The sequence below is a fragment of the Schistocerca serialis genome, chromosome 4, assembly GCF_023864345.2.
Source record: "Schistocerca serialis cubense isolate TAMUIC-IGC-003099 chromosome 4, iqSchSeri2.2, whole genome shotgun sequence".
In the NCBI taxonomy this organism is placed as follows: Eukaryota; Metazoa; Arthropoda; class Insecta; order Orthoptera; family Acrididae; genus Schistocerca; species Schistocerca serialis.
The window spans coordinates 595,714,674-595,734,323 of record NC_064641.1 but is presented as its reverse complement, the minus strand read 5'-3'; the positions used below and the strand labels follow the sequence as shown (position 1 = coordinate 595,734,323).

Genomic DNA, 19,650 nt, shown 5'->3' with positions numbered 1-19,650 from the left:
TGCAGCGTGTAGATTCCCAACATAGAGGACACGTGTTCAGATGGTGTCTCCTTAAGTCGCCCTTCGGCTCCTCTGGTCGAACTGTAATTGTATTATTGTAACGGAACGATCGGACACTGTAAATCTTTCGCCGTAGTTTTAGGGTTTTTTTCTTCTGTTTGTCAAAAAATTCGCTATCGGTAGCTTATACGAAGAGTCACCTAATTTTAAAGTCAAATTTCGCTTCAGTTGAATGCAGAAGTTTGACTCCAGCTGACATTGAAGGCTGTTCCTCTGAAACAGCCTCTCTTAGATATCCCTTAATTGACTTAAGATGTGGTGTACTCTTTTCCGCAAGGTGCGTTAACGACAACACGTTTCTTGTTCCTGAAACTTATCACTTTTCCCACCTTATTTCAAATAACCGGCAATTACCAATCCACATACTCCTTTCTCACGAACATTGCATGGGTCACTGACAATATCACTCACACAGACTAAACACTTATCATGCATTGTTTTTAGGAACATATATATACACTAAGCAGATTCAGAAGGATGTAGGTTGCAGTAGGTACTGGGAGATGAAAAAGCTTGCACAGGATAGAGTAGCATGGAGAGCTGCATCAAACCAGTCTCAGGACTGAAGACCACAACAACAACAACAACATATAAAAAGTCTTTTAACTACGGCAAACAAGTACTCGCTTAATAAACTGAAAGTCACTCCACTAAACACGAGCATAGTGAAGTTATTTTGTCCTCTCACACAAGAGAACCGGACAGGAAATGCTGGGGATGGTGTTGTCAATTATCCAGTGTGTGTACTGAAGGGTGAGCAGTTCTCTAGGTGGAGGAGGGGGGGGGGGGGTGTACTGACCTTTGCCAGAAGAAAGCCACAACGGTTATACACGATAACTAACAATCAGTTACCCTACCAACAATGTAAGGCGTGCGGACGGATTTAAGTAGATTCTCTTCGTATGAGTAGATATATTAGTAACTAATACCTATATCCCATTTAGCGTTAACGTGTTTTATGAAAAACTTCTCAGACGTGTCTGTGCACAATGCATTTTATGGAAAACACGCACTCTTCCAGATGTGTCTGATCATTGCTTCACCAGTGGTTTACGAGGTGTGCCGCAGAAGGGTCGGTATGATTGTGAAACGTCTACAGTTGTCTGCTGCGATGTAGTGGCGTAGAGAGACTGGAGACTCACTTGCTCGCACTTCGTTTTGAAGGCGCACAAAATGGGAAGTAAGGCGACCTGCCTTCCCCCACAGTTCTACCCTCCACCTCCGCTTCTCCCGCGGCCATCAGCCACATCCCCAGAACACAATTTATCCCTTAATATGGCTTTACTATACGTAGACATGGTCTGTCGCTTAATGTTTAGTTTTTATCAACTTCATTTAGCAACAAACATTATTTTTATACCATTGAAACACTATTTTTAATCATTTTTTTCGTTCTCTATAATGCATAAACTATTGTTTACAGAGAAAAATTAACTAGACCTTTTTTTTTTTAATGCAGACTAATTTTGTACTGGGAAACATTTTATCTAGAAGCCTCTGTTTTCGAGTTATTCAAGAGAAAAGGTGACCTTGAAACGCCCCCCCCCCCCAAACACAGCTCACAGGTGGGGATTTTTTAGTGTATCGTTCGTGGGACTCACCATTAACACTTTACAAAATTTGCGACTACACGAATTTTTTCCTCTATTCACCCTTTCGTTGGTCTCCGTTGAGTGAACTATTGAGACTGCAAACAAAGCATGAACCACCTTTACGACTACAAGTCGTCACTTAATTCGTTACGCATTACAAGGCTCATACAGGAAGCTCAGTAAATACAATGGATATCGGTAACAACGAAGTCACAGTGGCGGAATACTAAAATTTCTTACAATGATGCCAGTCGATGTTTTCCAACGTATTGCGAAAATTTACGCTGTCAACATGACATGTGCTCTATTACGATTTATCAAAGAATCTAACTGTACAAACAGTACAAGATAACAACAAACTATTTGCTGAAATACGTCATTTGCTCACAGTTTTTATTATCCCGCGCTATAGTTATTGTCGATCTTTATTCACTGTCTGTAAACAATCGATCAGTTTGATCCCGTAATTTCGGGCGACTATATTGGTCGACCATGTCCGATTCAGTCATTTCGAGTGTAAGTAGCAGCGTAAAACACAGCACATGAAAACATAACAGTAAACAGACAAACAGCGTTGAACCGTTTAGTGTTTGACTGTGTGTAGTGTACGTTGGTAGAACTTGTAAATACTCACACGGTAGTACTGTGTCAGTAGTGTGATGTGGAAACATGGGAAGTAAACTATAATGAAAATGAATTTTCTGAAACGTCATGAGGTATAGCAGAAAATTCTCATACTGAACATACGTACAATATTTAGATGTAGCCGACCGGCTTAAATAGGCGATGCCAAAAATTACAGCAGACTTAATGAAGTGGTGGGTGGTAGTGAAATAGACGTCATTTATTGAGGACATGACGTGGTTTTATTAAAATTAAAAAAAAACAAAAACGCAAGCACGAAGAAGAAGCATTAGGTTTAATTTACAGCGTTCACAGCGTTATTGACTGACATACAAGTAAAGATATCCTTTATTGGAGTTATACTGTTTGAAAAGCAAGATTTTCTTAGTGTTGTGTTATGCTGGACCACCTCTGAAATCGCATAAAAGTAAGGTTAACTTACTTCGTCAGAATATTAGACGAATAAGGTAGAAGGGCTTCTGGTCTGTTTGGAAAATTTAGAGTTCACTGGAAAGATACACCTCATGCCTATCTGAGCACCACATAACCAGAGTTAGAGAAATTAAATGTAAAAAATTACACTCTAGCAACCTACTCATGTAGGACTAATATTGGAAAAGTAGTCTCACACATAAAAAAACACACATAAAATTAAATTGGGATAAGTAGATTTTGTAGAGATCATTACATAGAATGTGTGTGTGTGTGTGTGTGTGTGTGTGTGTGTGTGTGAATAAATGTTGAAAAATAGTTGGATTCCTTACTATGTTATGTCTGACAGCAGCAAGTAGTTAATGGCCTGTAGTGATTTCATTGTAGATTTTTCTAAAGGATTCTGATAGGAAAAGTGATCTGGAAACCTTATTTGCGTCATGTAGTTTGCCCTTAATTATTAACTTCCTAACACAGGTGGATCAAGGCAGCAGGATTGATAGTTATCTTCAATGAAGCTCAAAGCAAGGAAATGTCTGCATACCCAGTGACAAATGCTAACTCTGATCATATTGCACAGTTAGTTAGTTAGAATAAATAAGATACTGCCTAGTTATAGATACTCCTCAGTAGTTAATGATTCCAGAACAAACATTTTTAAGAATAATTTACAAATGATGACCTGGGGTGAAATTTTTAATGAACTGAAAGCTGACATAAAATTTAATCTGTTCCATGATAAATTTATTTCAGCATTTGAAAATAATTTTCCACATAAATTACTGGAATAGACAATAACGCATTGACTGCCATGGGCCTGCTAGTGGCCACAGTAGAGCCGCACATCTTATACTGTGTGGTGCCAGCAGGCACAGCGCAGCTTCTGACATAACTGTGTGTGTCTGGTGTGGCCTAGTGATGAAAGATCCCTCACTAACTGTGTGGCAGTCAACATAAACAGCCATGGATGACTAGTGGGATTAAAGTGTCTTGTGCAAGGAAAAGGGAATTGTATCGGGTCGACAGAAGCGGCCGATCCCACGCGTCGGCTTTGACCCGTGACGTAAGGGTGTTGTCGTGTGTGACGTCATGACGGCGCGGGGTTTGGTTTGAGTGTGGCTGTCTCCAGTTCTCTTTCATCTTATTTTATTTACTTTTCTGATCTGTTCGTTCTATCTCGTGAGATATTTTTTTTTTTTTTTTTTTTTTTTTTTTTTTTTTTAATTTAAGAACACTTATTACTCATTTTAATTATCTGTTTCCTCCAATTTCTGTTTTAGTTTATTATATTTATCTTTCTGATCTGTTCGTTCTATCTCGTGAGATTTTTTTTTTTTTTAAAAAAAAAGACAAAAAACACTAATCAGCTACTGAAGCATCTTTATCTTCTGTGGGTTGCAGGGGTTACGACCCCTGGGGAGGTGGGTGGGTATTCATGCATGGCTGTCTTCACTTACACGTTGTAGCTACGCAAGGCATCTAAATTTGTTTATATTTAGTTTGCCCCCGACCCAAAACACCCCATTTCCAACGCTTGTCCTGTTAATGTCATTAGGCTTCTTGTGGAAAGTGTGTGTGTTTGTTTTTGTTTCCGCCATATTTGTGACGTCATGGGTCAAAGCAGACGGGCGGGATCGGACACTTCCGTATTTCCATTGTATCTGCTGGCAAGAACAAGTGAAGATCCTGCAGTAGTTGCACACTACAGAAACTACTCAAAATTACTTAGAAAAGTTATTAAAAATTGAAGGACATGTGTACTTTCAAAATTCTGTAATTCCAACAACAGACTTAATATTTTATGGAATCTTATAAAATGAGAGACAGGACAAGAACTCATAGAACAGAATAACATCACTATTAATTTAAATGGAAAGGCTATAAATAGTTATGATTAGCATATATATTTAATAATCATGTCTGAAATGTAGTAGTAAATATGGAGATGAACATTTCAAGACAGCAGTCAAGAGCATGTTGAACAAACAACATGCACAGAATTCAGTCATGTGGATGTCTTGTCCATTTCTCTTTCTGAAATTAAGAAAATTGATATTCTGTCAAAAATAAGTCATCTAGATTTAGTGGTCTTTCCACCAGAGTACTAAAGACTTGTTCCTATATATGAGCCTAGCTTTTCTAACATATGTAATGCATCACTAACTCAAGGCATGTTTCTAGAGAGATTGGAATATGCCGTTCTAAACCTCTTATAAGATAGTTTACATGAGCAAAATAAATAACTACCAACCCTTTTCACAACCAACACTGATTGCCAAAATTTCTTAAAATGTCATGTTTTCAAGAACAGTATCCCCCCCCACAGCAACAATAATATTCTCAGTAAATCACCGTTCGTATTTCAGGAGAGCTGCTCAACTGAGAATGCTATTTACACAGTCCACCAGATTTTGCAAGCACTAAATAACTAATCTATATCCGTACTCTGTAAACCACTGAGAGGTGTATGGCAGAGGGTATGTCCCATTGCAATAATTATTACGATTTCTTCCTGTTCCATTCACTCATGGGGTGTGGGAAGAATGATTGAATGCCTCTGTGTGTTCTGTTGGTATTTCCTGTAACCTAGCTCAGGAACTTGACTATGTAAACCACACTGTTCTCCTGGATAAACAGATTTTATGGAGTTGATTGTATAGGCAACCAGTGATAATGTAATGTCTGACTAAAATAATGCAAAAAGTTGTACTTAATAATACAACCAATGTAAGCAGGGGAGATTCTTTTGACTGTGAGAAATCGCTCAGTTTCAGAAAGGTGTGACATTCAGTTCTGTGCATATAGAGTCATGACACCAATGATATGTGTAGCACATCATGAGGAAATAATATCTAGGCGGAACTTTAAAAAAAATTAGGTGTCAATAAGGATGAGAATTTAAACTGGAAAAAAAAAATTTTGGAACTCCTCAAACAACTCAATTCAAGCCACATTTGCTCTTCAAATCATTGCAAATCTTGGGGAGAGAGAAATTAGTAAGCTGACATATTTTCATTCGGCAATGTTCTGGAGTAACTTGACTATAAAAAATGACGTGCTCCTTGCTCAAAAATTTTCCATAAGAATAATGATGTTCACCTATACCAAGCGAGGTGGCGCAGTGGTTAGACACTGGACTCGCATTTGGGAGGACGACGGTTCAATCCCGCGTCCGGCCATCCTGATTTAGATTTTCCGTGATTTCCCTAATCGCTCCAGGCAAATGCCGGGATGGTTCCTTTGAAAGGGCACGGCCGACTTCCTTCCCCGTCCTTCCCCAATCCGATGAGACCAATGACCTCGATGTCTGGTCTCCTTCCCCAAAGAACCCAACCCCATGATGTTCACCCACACTCATCAGATTGACATCTGTTTAAGGCGTTAGGGACTACTGCCTCAGTATATTTATTCCCTCGTGATGTTTATTGCAAATAATACACTGCAGTTCAAAAGGAACAACAATGTACTTAATTACAATACCAGAAGAAAAACAGACATTCATTGCTTCACATTAAAGTTTTCTATAACACAAATGGGATGCACAATGCTGCCACCAAAATTTTTGGTCACTTCCCCAATGATACAAAATGTCTGACAGGCAGCAAAGTTAAATTTGAAAACAAACTGGAAGTTTCTCCTTGACAACACCTTTTATTCCACAGAAGAATTTCTATTTTTACAATGTGGGAAGTGGTGAAAGGTGGCGGATAAGAATTACTAACTCATAACAGTACTACAAAAATAAAAATAAATGTTAATAATAGTCAGCATCTAGCCATATTTACACATGAAATGTTATCATGAATGTGAAATGACTCATTTCACATCATTAGAGTTAATTGTAAAAATCATCAATGGAACATGAAACTAACTAGCTAGCTAACTAAATTCCTTGTATGAGAAAGTATATGGTCAGCTGATCACCCATTATAATACATCTGGTAACAGCTATGAAACTTACTGTTGAGGCATCACTTGTTTGATAATTTTTAGAAAATTTTTTTCTTTGCTCCTGACTTGACTAAAAAAAATTTGCTGGTAGGTATCCCAAGTAAAGCTGTTTGCTATATAGCTACAGCCAACTTGCTTTTGTTTTTTACATTGCATTAATCATATTCCATGGATCCCACAGAGAATGGTCTCTGTGATGTGGAGAGAAGTCAGGAATGTACATTTAAGAGCAATACAGTGAAACAACACTGCTTGTTTGTATTACAGTGCTAATTCTGACTGTACATTAAATTTAACAGTTTCTGTAAAGATACACTTAGATTGGAGTTCTTGGATAGAAATTTCTTTTGATTAAATGTTTAAGCTCCACTACATTATCTGCATGGCATTTACTGTGCTCTGGTAGGTTGTACCTACTTAACTTTCTCCTTTCTGTACTAATGGCAATCACTTAAACTTGTTTTTGGTCCTAGTGTTATGTTCTTGCTTTTCTGTGTGTGTGTGTGTGTGTGTGTGTGTGTGTGTAGAGAGAAATAATGGTTATTACAAAGGACTTTAAGAAGTATAATTTGCTATGTGGAATATTTGTGAAAATACCAAGTTTTTTAAGAGAGTTATTCAGAATGGTCTTTACTTAACAACAGATTTCACTGTGAAAAACCTCACATGTTGACAACTTGTTTTTACTGGTATACAGAACCTTACCAAAAACAATTTGTAACTAGAATTAAGAAAACTGCAGGTTTGGAGATGAAATAAAGAGCATCTTTCCAACAGTCTGTATTCCCATTTGGTTGAATTGTTGGCCTCAAAAGACCCACTTTGTAAGTTTGAGGATTTGTGATTGAACATGTCAAAAAACGAAGCTTTAACATTTCAAAAGACATTATTTTGTATTAAATCTACATTGTACTTTGGAAAGTGCCTACAGAAGAGACCGTGTTAGACTTTTTTAAGGCAGCTTGCTCATATGACAAGTGTCACTAGAATTGTTAACAAGATAGGCTTATTTTTGAAATATGATTAAATCCTTACAGATGCAATAGGAAGATGTATGTCCCAAGTTCATGCAGCTCTGCTGTATGGGTTAATGATGATGATGTTGATATCCTCTTGGGGTAAAATATTCCAGCAGTAAAATAGCTCCTCCCCCACTCTGATCTCCAAGTGGGATGTACTCAAGAGGGTGTTGTCCTAAGGTAAAGTAAAACTGGCATTCTACAAGTCGGAGGGTGGATCAGATCGGAGGGTTAGAGAATTTAAATACAGAAATGGACAGTAATTGTTTTGAAGAGACACAATTCAGTTGTACCAACAATTTATTCAATACACAACTGTTTCCAGGAAATTCAGATTCCAACTTCAGGTATATAAGCAATTGTAACACACAGAAGGAGAAAAACCAGGAGAACAGACTAATGAAACGAGATGACTCATTTATTGTACTTGGTAATGCATAACATACAGGTGGGCCAGCCAATTTAAAGGCTCCAAGCCACTGCATCTTACGCAAAACTAGAAAAAAGAGGAGAGGGTCTAATAATAAAACAGACTTAAAGCATAACGTTTGGACAGTAGGATGAAGGAAAAAGGAACCAGAAAACAAATGATGTAATCCCACTGCCCACCCTCAGGCAGATACACACTATGGACACCAATAAGCACTGAGCAACAGCCTGTGCCAGAGGAACAGAAGTGTGAAGTGATATAGGTGCACATGATGTGTGTGTCTTGTTTTTCCAGACATATTAAATTATATTTCCACCCTCCTGAAAATGGTGGTGAATTGAATAACTCATTAGTACAGCTGAAGCAAACCTCTTTAATTGAATCAATTATGCTTTTCAGTTGCAGATGGTCCTACAAACCAAATTTTGTGGAAATAAATAGGTTGAAGTTAGATATAGTGAGTGTTAGTGAAGTACTGTGGCAGCAAGAGTAGAACTTTGGTTAAGTCAGTACAGTGAGATCAGCGCAAAATCAAATAGGGATAATGTAGGAGTATGCCTGATAACAAACAACAAAATAGGAATTCCTACCAGCTTTGCGAGATAAAGGAAATTATTCAAATAGTGAGACTTCCTTACTATGATTTAGTCCCTCCAACACTAAGCAACATATAAAGCAACAAGGTTCTTCCACTGAACTCTTATCTGTTAGACTATTAGCTTCCTCTTATCTGCCAGACTGTTAGCTTCCTCTCAATACATGTCCATGCATTGAAAATCCTTTGCAAAAGTTCATTTTGAGGTATTATGAGATGTTCCTCTACTTCTGTATCCATTCATTGGTTTTCACAACAGTACTGATTTGGGGATTCTTTCGTGCATAGAACATGCCCCACAAGTTCAGTCTTCTTTCAGCAATGATTTTGTGCGGGTGGTGTAGACTACTACTTCTCTGCACTTCATCATCTGAACTGTGGTCGTGATAACTGATCTTCAGGAGTCACTTCAAGCATCATTAGTCAGAAACATTATGCTTGGTTGCTGATTTTACTTATATTTTCCAGGTCTCACCTGTGTTTATGGTGCATAAGGATGACAGAGGATTACAGCTGAAACTTTGTGACAAACTTAACAGTCCAGCTGCCACATGGATCCCTTTCGTTTGCAGATTGCAGAAACTTTCCCGATTCTGCTTCTGATATCTGCAGCTACATCTCCATTACTACAGATAAGGCTGCCAAGGCTTTCCTGTTGCAAAGGGAACAAATGAATTTAAATTTGGTCAGAAGAGCTTAGATGATGCTCCATGCAGTGGTCAGCCTAGGTGTGTCAGTCCTCCAGAAATGATTGCAAAAGTGCACAAAATTGTCATGGAGGATCGCCGATTGAAAGTGTGTGAAATTGCTCATATCAGTCAACATCTTGTAGAACTTTCTGGTGCACTAGAATTTGAGTAAGCACATTTCTACTTTTTATGCACTTTGTGTTATCACCATTTATGAGGGTGGTTTGAAAAGTTCTCAGAAACACCAGGTCAGCACTAGCACAACGAGTTGTTCACGTGATATTCATTGGACTGTTGCCTGTAAACATGTGCCATGTCAATGCTCTTGGAAGAGACTTGTGGTGGTGATGTGGCTCTGTTGTTCCTGCACAGTGATTTGCAAAGATGGAAAAAAAAATCAAGATTCGAGCAGTGATTAAGTACTTCATAAAGAAAGGTATGAAAGCAAAGGACATTCATGGCCATTTCCAGAATACACTGAGCTCCTTCCTGTTGCAAAGGGAACAAATGAATTTAAATTTGGTCAGAAGAGCTTAGATGATGCTCCATGCAGTGGTCAGCCTAGATGTGTCAGTCCTCCAGAAATGATTGCAAAAATGCACAAAATTGTCATGGAGGATCGCCGATTGAAAGTGTGTGAAATTGCTCATGCTTGCCAGATGTCATCTGAAAGGGTATATCACATTTTAACAGAAGAAATAGAAATGAAAAAAAATTATCTGCAAGATGGGTGCCGCGACTCTTGACACTGGATCAAAAACCCATGAGAATGGACATATGAGAACAATTTTTGGCCTGTTTTTGGAGAAATGAACAAGATTTTTTGCACTTGTTTGTGACCACAGATGAAACTTGGGTGCATTACTATACCCCAGAGACAAAACAACAGTCAAAGCATTGGAAACATGCTGATTCTCCGCCACCAACCTAAGTGGGAAAGGGCATGGCATCAGTGTTCTGGGATGCAAAAAGGATTCTGTTTGTAGATTATCTCCACCCTGGGCAAGTAATTACTGGAGAATACTATGCTAACCTCCTGGACAAATTTCAACAAAAGATATGTGAAAAAGGCCAGGTTTAGCAAGGAAGAAAGTCATCTTTCTTCAAGACAATGTCCACACACATGTGCCATTTCCATGGCAAAATCACACGAACTAAGATATGAATTGTTGCCACAAACACCTTACTCAACTGATATGGCTCTGTCTCTTCCCAAAACTGAAAATTTTTCTTGGTGTGCGTAGATTCACTTCAAACGAAGGATTGATAGCCAGAGTTGACAACTATTTTGCAGGCCTGGAAGAAACTCATTTTCGAGATGGGATCAAGGCACTGGAACATCGTTGGACCAATTGCATTAATCTACAAGGCGACTACATTAAAAAATAAAAAAGGTTTCAGTGATGTAAGTATTTTTTTCTGTTCTGTTCTGAGAACTTTTCAAACCACCCTCGTATTTTTACTCATAGAGAACCGGTCATTGTGTTTCTGCCAGGAAAAAAATAATATGGCTTGTTCTCATAGCTGACTAACTGGTGTTTCTTGAATCCTTTTTAGAACAACAAGACAAACATTACCTTGTCCTGAGAAAATGGTGATAACTCTCCAATTTTTACATGTGGTTAAATATCGTTGCTTATGCGTGCTTCAGGGAGATCACAACTCTTTCATGAGTAAATGCGTAGCAAGCATGGGGTCACAGGCTATTGCAGCACCTCCTTCCTTTCCTGTGCTGTCCCCCCTGCGGGTCCGGGGTAAGAATAGGCCCGAGGTATTCCCGCCTGTCGTAAGAGGCGACTAAAAGGAGTTTCAACCATTTCGGCCTTTTATGTGATGGTCCCCCTTGGGGTTTGACCTCCATTTTTCAAAATTCTACAGAAGTACGAGCCTTTTGGGGAAGGACACCTTACATGGTGTACCACTGGTCCTAAGTGCACTAAGACCTTGGCACTCAGCATTGCACCGGCGTTGTAATCATACCCACTATTCCTCAAATTGGGCCTAAACGCCTGATGGGTTGTCCAAGTTACGCCCATAATGCATCTCCATCTGCACCAGCGATCATGATGGACTTTCCATGGCACCAGAAATCCAGCACGCTAGCCAGCCCGTTGTGGTGGGGTCGTCATGTACCGTCTAGGTTGTAGCCCCCTGACAACACAGGGATCGTACTGCCGATACCTGAGCTGCACCCTCCCCACGTCGGCCAAGGAGTAGATGCCCGTCTCCTTGGGGCATCAGGACTCCCGGCAATGGTCATCCTGCCAGGTGGCCCTTGCTGCGGCTGGGTGGCGCCCGTGGGGAGAGCCCCTGGTCGGAGTGGGTGGTATCGGGGCGGACGTTTCGCAGATGAAACGTCAACACGTATCAGGTCGCTCTGCGGCCGAGTCTTTTAAAAGAAAAGGTACCGTTTCTAGTTCTGGTTCTCCTGCCCTTTCCCCCTTGGCCACTCCATGGGAGGAGGGACAGGCCCGCCGGCTTGGGGCGAAGTACTTCCCCCACTATTTGGTCTGTTCTCGAACCGATGGGGGGACGTTCGCCACCTCCAAGCCCATGTTCTTTGTTCAGCACATTGAGGACGTCTTCGGGGAAATCGAGGCTCTCAGCAAGATGCGATCCGGGTCCGTTCTTATCAAGACCACCTCCGCCACACAGTCGGCGGCGCTCCAGGCGTGCGACCGCCTAGGGGACATCCCAGTATCCATTGTCCCACATCTGGCACTAAATAGGACGCAGGGGGTTATTTTTCATCGTGACCTCCTGCTACAATCTGATGAGGAGCTCAGGGCCAACCTGGAGCGCCGCGGCGTGCATTTCGTCCGGCGAGTCCAGCGCGGCCCCAAAGACCGTCGCATCGACACCGGGGCCTTTATCCTCGCCTTCGAGGGAGACGTTCTCCCGGAGAAGGTCAAGGTGATGTGCTACCGGTGCGACATGCGACCTTACGTCCCGCCTCCTATGCGCTGTTTTAGGTGTTTGCGCTTTGGGCACATGTCGTCACGGTGTGAGGCTGAGCCCCTTTGTGGCGATTGTGGACGTCCTCTTCGTGAGGAACATACATGCACCCCACCACCTCGGTGCATTAATTGTCCTGGCATCCACTCGCCTAGATCCTCAGACTGCCCCGCCTATCAGAAGGAGAAGAAGATACAAGAAATTAAAACTTTGGATCGGCTCTCTAATTCTGAGGCCAGGAACAAATATGACCGCCTTCATCCCGTGCCATTGACCACTTCGTTTGCCTCAGTTGTGTCCACTCCTTCCGCGGTATCCTCACCCCTATCCTGTCCGCCCTCCGCCTCCTCCGCCCATCAGGGGGCTCTGCCTCCGCCTCCCAAATCCGTCCCTTCCAAATCCTCCTCCCCCGTGGCCCCCACCCCCTCTGCCCCAGGGGCCACCCTTCCTCCTCCTCCTCCCCCCACGCCACCTGAGAAGCGATCCTCTTCTCAGGCGTCCATCGGGGAAACGTTCCGGACCCCAGCTTCCGAGGTCCGGCGTTCCAAAACGGACCCCGCGCGTGAGGACCTTCTTCGGGTCCAGCCCACCATCCCTGTGCCTCCTCGGCCTTCCAAGAAGGCCTCCAAGAAGAAGTCTCTATCCCCCTCTCCACCCCGGCGCGTTTCGTCTGACGCTTCATCCGTGAGTCGCTGCTCCCGGCCGTCCTCAGTTTCGCCGGGACGCTCTGCTGCCAGGCGCTCCGCCAGCCTTTCGTCGGCAAATGATGCGGCCCCTCCTACACAATCAGGGACAGCGGCCGCAGCTGGCGACGAGTCGATGGAACCGGATCCGCCTCCCGTCGGTTGTAGCATTGTTCCCTCGCAACCTGGCCCTCCGTGGCCGTCGAGGTGACCAGCTCTTCCCCCGTCTCGTTCCACCAACTTTTTGACTAGCGATGGCATTGTTTCATTGGAACATAAGAGGTATTCGATCTAATCGGGAGGAATTACAACTGCTCCTCCGCCTGCACTGTCCGCTCGTCCTTGGTCTCCAGGAAACCAAGTTGCGCCCGACTGACCGTATTGCCTTTACCCACTATACCTCGGAGCGGTATGACCTCACCCCTGTGGACGGTATCCCAGCTCATGGTGGGGTCATGTTGCTCGTTCGGGACGATGTCTATTACCATCCCATCCCATTGACCACCCCACTCCAAGCAATAGCTGTCCGCATTACTCTTTCTGCGTTTACTTTTTCAGTTTGTACCATCTACACTCCACCGTCATCTGCTGTTAGTCGGGCTGACATGATGCACCTGATCGTTCAGCTTCCCCTGCCGTTCTTATTGTTTGGCGACTTCAATACCCATCATCCCCTTTGGGGCTCTCCTGCATCCTGTCCAAGAGGCTCACTCTTGGCGGATGTCTTCAACCATCTCAATCTTGTCTGCCTCAATACCGGCGCCCCGACTTTCCTCTCGGACTCTACTCATACCTACTCCCACTTGGACCTCTCGATCTGTTCTACCACTCTTGCCTGTCGGTTCGAGTGGTATCTCCTTTCTGACACCTATTCGAGCGACCACTTCCCCTGTGTCGTTTGTCTCCTGCACCACACCCCATCCCCATGTCCTTCGAGCTGGAACATACTGAAAGCTGACTGGGGACTTTACTCCTCCCTGGCGACCTTTCCGGACCACGATTTTCCCAGTTGTGACAGTCAGGTCGAATACCTCACGGCTGTTATTATCAATGCTGCCAAACGTTCCATTCCTCGTACTACTTCTTCTTCACGTCGCGTTTCCGTCCCCTGGTGGAACGAGGCTTGTAGGGACGCTATCCGTGCTCAACAACGTGCTTTATGCACCTTTCGCCACCATCCTACATTGGCGAATTGTATTGAATACAAATGACTCCGAGCGCAATGCCGTAGAATCATCAAAGACAGCAAACAAGCTTGTTGGGCCTCTTTCACCAGCTCCTTTAACAGTTTTACTTCCTCTTCCGTCGTTTGGGGTAGCCTGCGCCGGCTGTCGGGCATTAAGGCCCATTCCTCGGTACCTGGCCTGACCTCAGGTAATGAGGTCCTTGTTGATCCTGTGGCTGTCTCCAACGCCTTTGGCCGCTTTTTCGCGGAGGTTTCAAGCTCCGCCCATTACCACCCTGCCTTCCTTCCCAGGAAAGAGGCAGAAGAGGCTCGGCGACCTTCCTTCCACTCGCTGAATCTAGAAACCTATAATGCCCCCTTTACTATGCGGGAACTCGAACGTGCGCTTGCACTGTCCCGATCCTCTGCTCCGGGGCCAGATGCCATTCACGTTCAGATGCTGGCACACCTTTCTCCGGTGGGCAAAAGCTTCCTTCTTCGTACCTACAATCGCGTCTGGACCGACGGTCAAGTCCCCAGGCATTGGCGTGACGCTGTTGTTATTCCTATACCCAAACCCGGGAAGGATAGACACCTTCCTTCTAGTTACCACCCCATTTCTCTTACAAGTTGTGTCTGTAAGGTGATGGAGCGCATGGTTAATGCTCGGTTAGTCTGGATTCTTGAATCTCGACGACTACTTACTAATGTCCAATGCGGCTTTCGTCGCCGCCGCTCCGCTGTTGACCACCTTGTGACCTTGTCGACATTCATCATGAACAACTTTTTGCGAAGGCGCCAAACGGTAGCCGTGTTCTTCGACTTGGAGAAGGCTTATGATACCTGTTGGAGAGGAGGTATCCTCCGCACTATGCACAGGTGGGGCCTACGCGGTCGCCTGCCCCTTTTTATTGATTCCTTTTTAACGGATCGAAAGTTTAGGGTACGTGTGGGTTCCGTATTGTCCGACGTCTTCCTCCAGGAGAACGGAGTGCCTCAGGGCTCCGTCTTGAGCGTAGCCCTTTTTGCCATCGCGATCAATCCAATTATGGATTGCATTCCACCTAATGTCTCAGGCTCTCTCTTTGTCGATAACTTCGCGATCTACTGCAGTGCCCAGAGAACATGCCTCCTGGAGCGCTGCCTTCAGCGTTGTCTAGACAACCTCTACTCATGGAGCGTGGCAAATGGCTTCCGGTTCTCTGAAGAGAAGACGGTTTGTATCAACTTTTGGCGATATAAAGCGTTCCTTCCGCCATCCTTACATCTCGGTCCTGTTGTTCTCCCATTCGTTGACACAACTAAGTTTCTAGGGCTCACGTTGGACAGGAAACTGTGTTGGTCTCCACATGTCTCTTATTTGGCGGCCCGTTGTACACGTTCCCTTAATGTCCTCAGAGTTCTTAGCGGTTCATCTTGGGGAGCGGATCGTACTGTCCTGCTTCGCTTGTATCAGTCCATAGTCCGGTCGAAGCTGGATTATGGGAGCTTCGTCTACTCGTCCGCTCGGCCATCCCTCTTACGCCGGCTCAACTCCATCCACCATCGGGGGATACGTCTTGCGACCGGAGCCTTCTACACTAGTCCTGTCGAGAGTCTTTATGCTGAAGCTGCCGAATTACCATTGACCTACCGGCGCGACGTACTGCTGTGTCGGTATGCCTGCCGGCTGTTGTCTATGCCCGACCACCCCTCTTACAAGTCCTTCTTCGCCGATTCTCTCGACCGTCAGTACGGGTTGTATGTGTCTGCCCTGCTGCCCCCCCGGAGTCCGCTTCCGTCGCCTGCTTCGACAATTGGATTTTGCCTTCCCTACCACCTTCAGAGAGGGTGAGAGCCCGACACCACCTTGGCTCCAGGCTCCGGGTCATATTTATCTCGACCTCAGCTCACTCCCAAAGGAGGGTACTCCGGCTGCAGTGTATTGCTCACGGTTTGTCGAACTTCGTGCTCGCCTTGCCGGTCACACCTTTATTTACACCGATGGCTCCAAAACTGGCGATGGTGTCGGCTGTGCCTTTGTCGTCGGGGCCGCCACCTTTAAATACCGGCTCCTCGACCAATGTTCGAGCTTTACGGCTGAGCTTTTTGCTCTCCATCAGGCCATTCAGTATGCCCGCCGCCACCGCCATTCATCGTACGTACTCTGCTCTGACTCACTCAGTGCTATTCAGAGCCTTGGAGCTCCCTATCCGGTCCATCCCTTGATTCAACGGATACAGCAGTCCCTCCATTCTTTCGCTGATAATGGTGGTTCTGTCAGCTTTCTGTGGGTTCCCGGACATGTAGGAGTGCCTGGGAATGAGGCTTCGGATGCTGCAGCCGTCCTCCTGCCTCGGCCAGCCTCCCACTGTGTCCCGTCATCTGACGTTCGTGGGGATGTATGTAAGAGGCTTGTGTCGTTGTGGTGGGATGCTTGGTCATCCCTCCGAGGAAACAAGCTCCGGGCAGTAAAACCGCTCCCAACTGCTTGGACAACATCCTCCCGACCATCTCGGCGCGAGGAGGTCCTTCTGACCAGGTTGCGGATTGGGCATTGCCGGTTTAGCCACCGCTACCTGCTCTCCGGTGACCCGGCCCCGCAGTGCCCTTGTGGTCAGGAATTAACAGTGCGCCATGTTTTATTGTCGTGTCCCCGTTTTAGTCAATTTCGTGTTGTCCTGTCCCTGCCATCTACTTTACCGGATGTTTTAGCTGATGACGCTCGAGCAGCTGCTCGTATTCTGCGTTTTATAACTTTAACTGGCTTGTCCAAAGACATTTAACCTTTTTACTTATTTTATCTGCATCTTTGTCAGGTCCTTCTGGTGTCCCCCCATCCCCTTGAGTTTTAACAGATTCCATGTGCTCTAACAACAGTGACTGGGCGCTAATGACCTCAGCAGTTGAGCGCCCTTAAACCCAACCAAAAAAAAAAAAAAAAAAAAAAAAAAAAAAATTTCCTGTGCTGTAATGTCAACGGTTCCTAATGGAAGGGACCGTCCACTGTATGCGGTCACTGTAAAGAAACATCTAAAGAAACAGAGACTAGTGCATAGTAGGTGTAAAACAAAGCATAGTGTTATATATTGAGAGTTCTGAATGAAATGCATTTGGCTGTCAAGGCAGCAATGTGTGAAATCTTCAGTGGCTGCCATAGAAGAATATTGTCAACCGACCTTTCACGAAAACCAAAGAAATTGTGGTTGTATGCACCGGTTGTTAGTGGCACAAAAGTTTGTGTCAAGTCACTCATGAATGGGACAGGAACTGAAATCGAGGGTAGCAAAGCAAAAGCTGAAGTACTAAACTCCATTTTCAAATGTTCCTTTGAATAGGAAAACCAGGAGAATTGCCCCAATGTAATCCTCATACCACTGAAAAGATGAGTGAGACAAGTATTGAGAAACAGCTGTGAAATAATTAAAACGAAATAGAGCTCCAGGGTCCAATGAGATCCGTACTAGATTCTATACCGAAGTTGCTGTAATTTATCATAGATCTTTCGAACAAAAACAGTGACCCTGTAGTTGGAAGAAAACAAGAAAGGTAGCAGAAGTGATCCACAAAACTACTGTCCAGTATCTTTGATGTAGATTTGTTTTAGAATCTTATAACATCTCCTGATTTCAAACATTATGAAGTATATCAAACAGAATGACCTGCTCCACGCCAAGCAGCGTGGATTCCAAAAACATCGATCATGCAAAACCCAACCCGCTCTTTTCTCACGTGACATGCTGAAAGTTTTGGATCAAGGCAGTCAGGTAAATGCAGTATTTCTTGATTTCCAAAAAGTGTTTGACTCTGTACCATATCTATGCTTGTTGTCAAAAATCCGATCTTATGGGGTATCAAAGCTTGTGACTAGATTTGAGTGATGCAGCATATTATCGTGGGTGGAGAGTCATCATCAAATGTAGAAGTAATTCCCAGGGAAGTGTATTGGGATCCTTGCTGCTCATGTCGTATATTAATGACTCACAGACAGTATTAATAGTAACCTCAGATTTTCCATAGTGGTTCAGGTATCTATAACGACACACTGTCTGAAAGAAGTGGCATAAATATTCAGTCAGATCTTGACAAGATTCCAAAGTAGTGCAAAATTTGGCATATTGCTTTAAATGTTCAGGAGTGTAAAACTGTGCATCGACAAAAGGAAAAAAAAAGTTTAGTAGCCTGTGACTATAATATCAATGAGCCACATTTGGAAGTAGCCAACTCCTACAAATATATGGGTGTGGCATTTTGTAGGGATTTGAAATGGAATGTGATCGCATATGCTCAGTCATGATTTGTTAGTAGATTACTGGGAAAATGCAAATCAATCTACAAAGGAGATTGCTTACAGGTCACTTATGTGTCCTGTTCTGGAATTCTGCTGAAATTTGTGAGACCCGTACCAGATAGGACCAACGGGAATACTGAATGTACACAGAGGAGGACAAGGACAGCACAAATGATTACAGGTTTGTTTGACCCATTGGAGAATGCCACAGAGATGCTGAAGAAACAGAACTGGCAGACTCTTGAAGATATAAATAATCTATCCTGAGAAAGCCTACTTACAAAGTTTCAAGAACCAGCTTTAAAAGATGACTCTAGTAATAGACTACAACTCCCTACTTATCACTCACATAAGGATTGTGAGGACAAGATTAGATTAATTACAGCACACACAGAGGCATTTAATCAGTCATTCTTCCCATGCTCCATACGTGAATGGAATGGGAAGAAACTTTAATAACAGGTATGGTGGGATGTACTTTCTGCCAAGCAAGAGTATAGATATAGTTGTAGATATCTGACTATCCTTCCTTCCATTGCTCTGTTTCTCATGGTGGCAGCCTTTATGTTGATCCAGCTCTTCCCTAGATTCTGCCTTCCTTTCTTGGAATATTCTTTCGTTCACCACCTTTTGGCTAAAGTAATTTGTGGTCTCCTTCTGGGTTTGACCATCACTTCCAAATGTTTCTGTAGTGTGGACTTAATGTGTAATAGCACCTAATGCATCCATTGTTAAAGGTCATCTGTGCGCAATGCCTGTGTAGGCTCTTATTTGAGCTTCAAAGCCAACATGGTAACCAATTTAATGGGGTGGGATGTACCATTTTGGTTGAGCCCACTGACAACACAGAAACACCACAGCTGAGCCTGAGATGCTAGACTGCCATGCATGCGAAGGAGTACAGGCCGTTGTTCCTAGGGCATCAGGACTCCCTGCAACAACCATCATGCCAAAGGGTCTTTGCTCTGTGTAGGAAGCATCCATGGGGAGAGCTCTTGATTAGAGTAAGTGGCATCAGAGTGGATGTTTTGCACATGAAACATATTAAATTACATCAGAACAATGGCCATTCTGATCTGGCCACCCCATCAGACAGGTACAGAAATTTCATTTTTCATTCCAGATAGCTGTAACCATACTGATTCCCCCTACCCTGGGCACCCGATTGGAAGAGGGACATGCCAG

The 19,650-nt window shown here is 43.7% G+C and overlaps 1 protein-coding gene across 2 annotated transcripts in view; it reads left to right on the top strand.

Moving 5' to 3' along the window:
* Nucleotides 1–2,166: 2,166 nt before the first annotated feature.
* The window catches only part of LOC126475354 (thymidine kinase 2, mitochondrial-like), a 135,411-nt gene continuing 117,927 nt past the window's right edge, over nt 2,167–19,650 (top strand). The window contains exons 1-2 of one of the 2 annotated variants that reach the window (XM_050103166.1): nt 2,194–2,216; nt 2,283–2,368. In XM_050103166.1, the coding sequence (XP_049959123.1) occupies nt 2,364–2,368 (5 nt within the window). In that variant the 5' untranslated portion in view covers nt 2,194–2,216; nt 2,283–2,363. Of the gene's footprint in view, nt 2,704–19,650 lie in introns of both variants that reach the window. The other variant, XM_050103167.1, reaches the window with a different exon arrangement.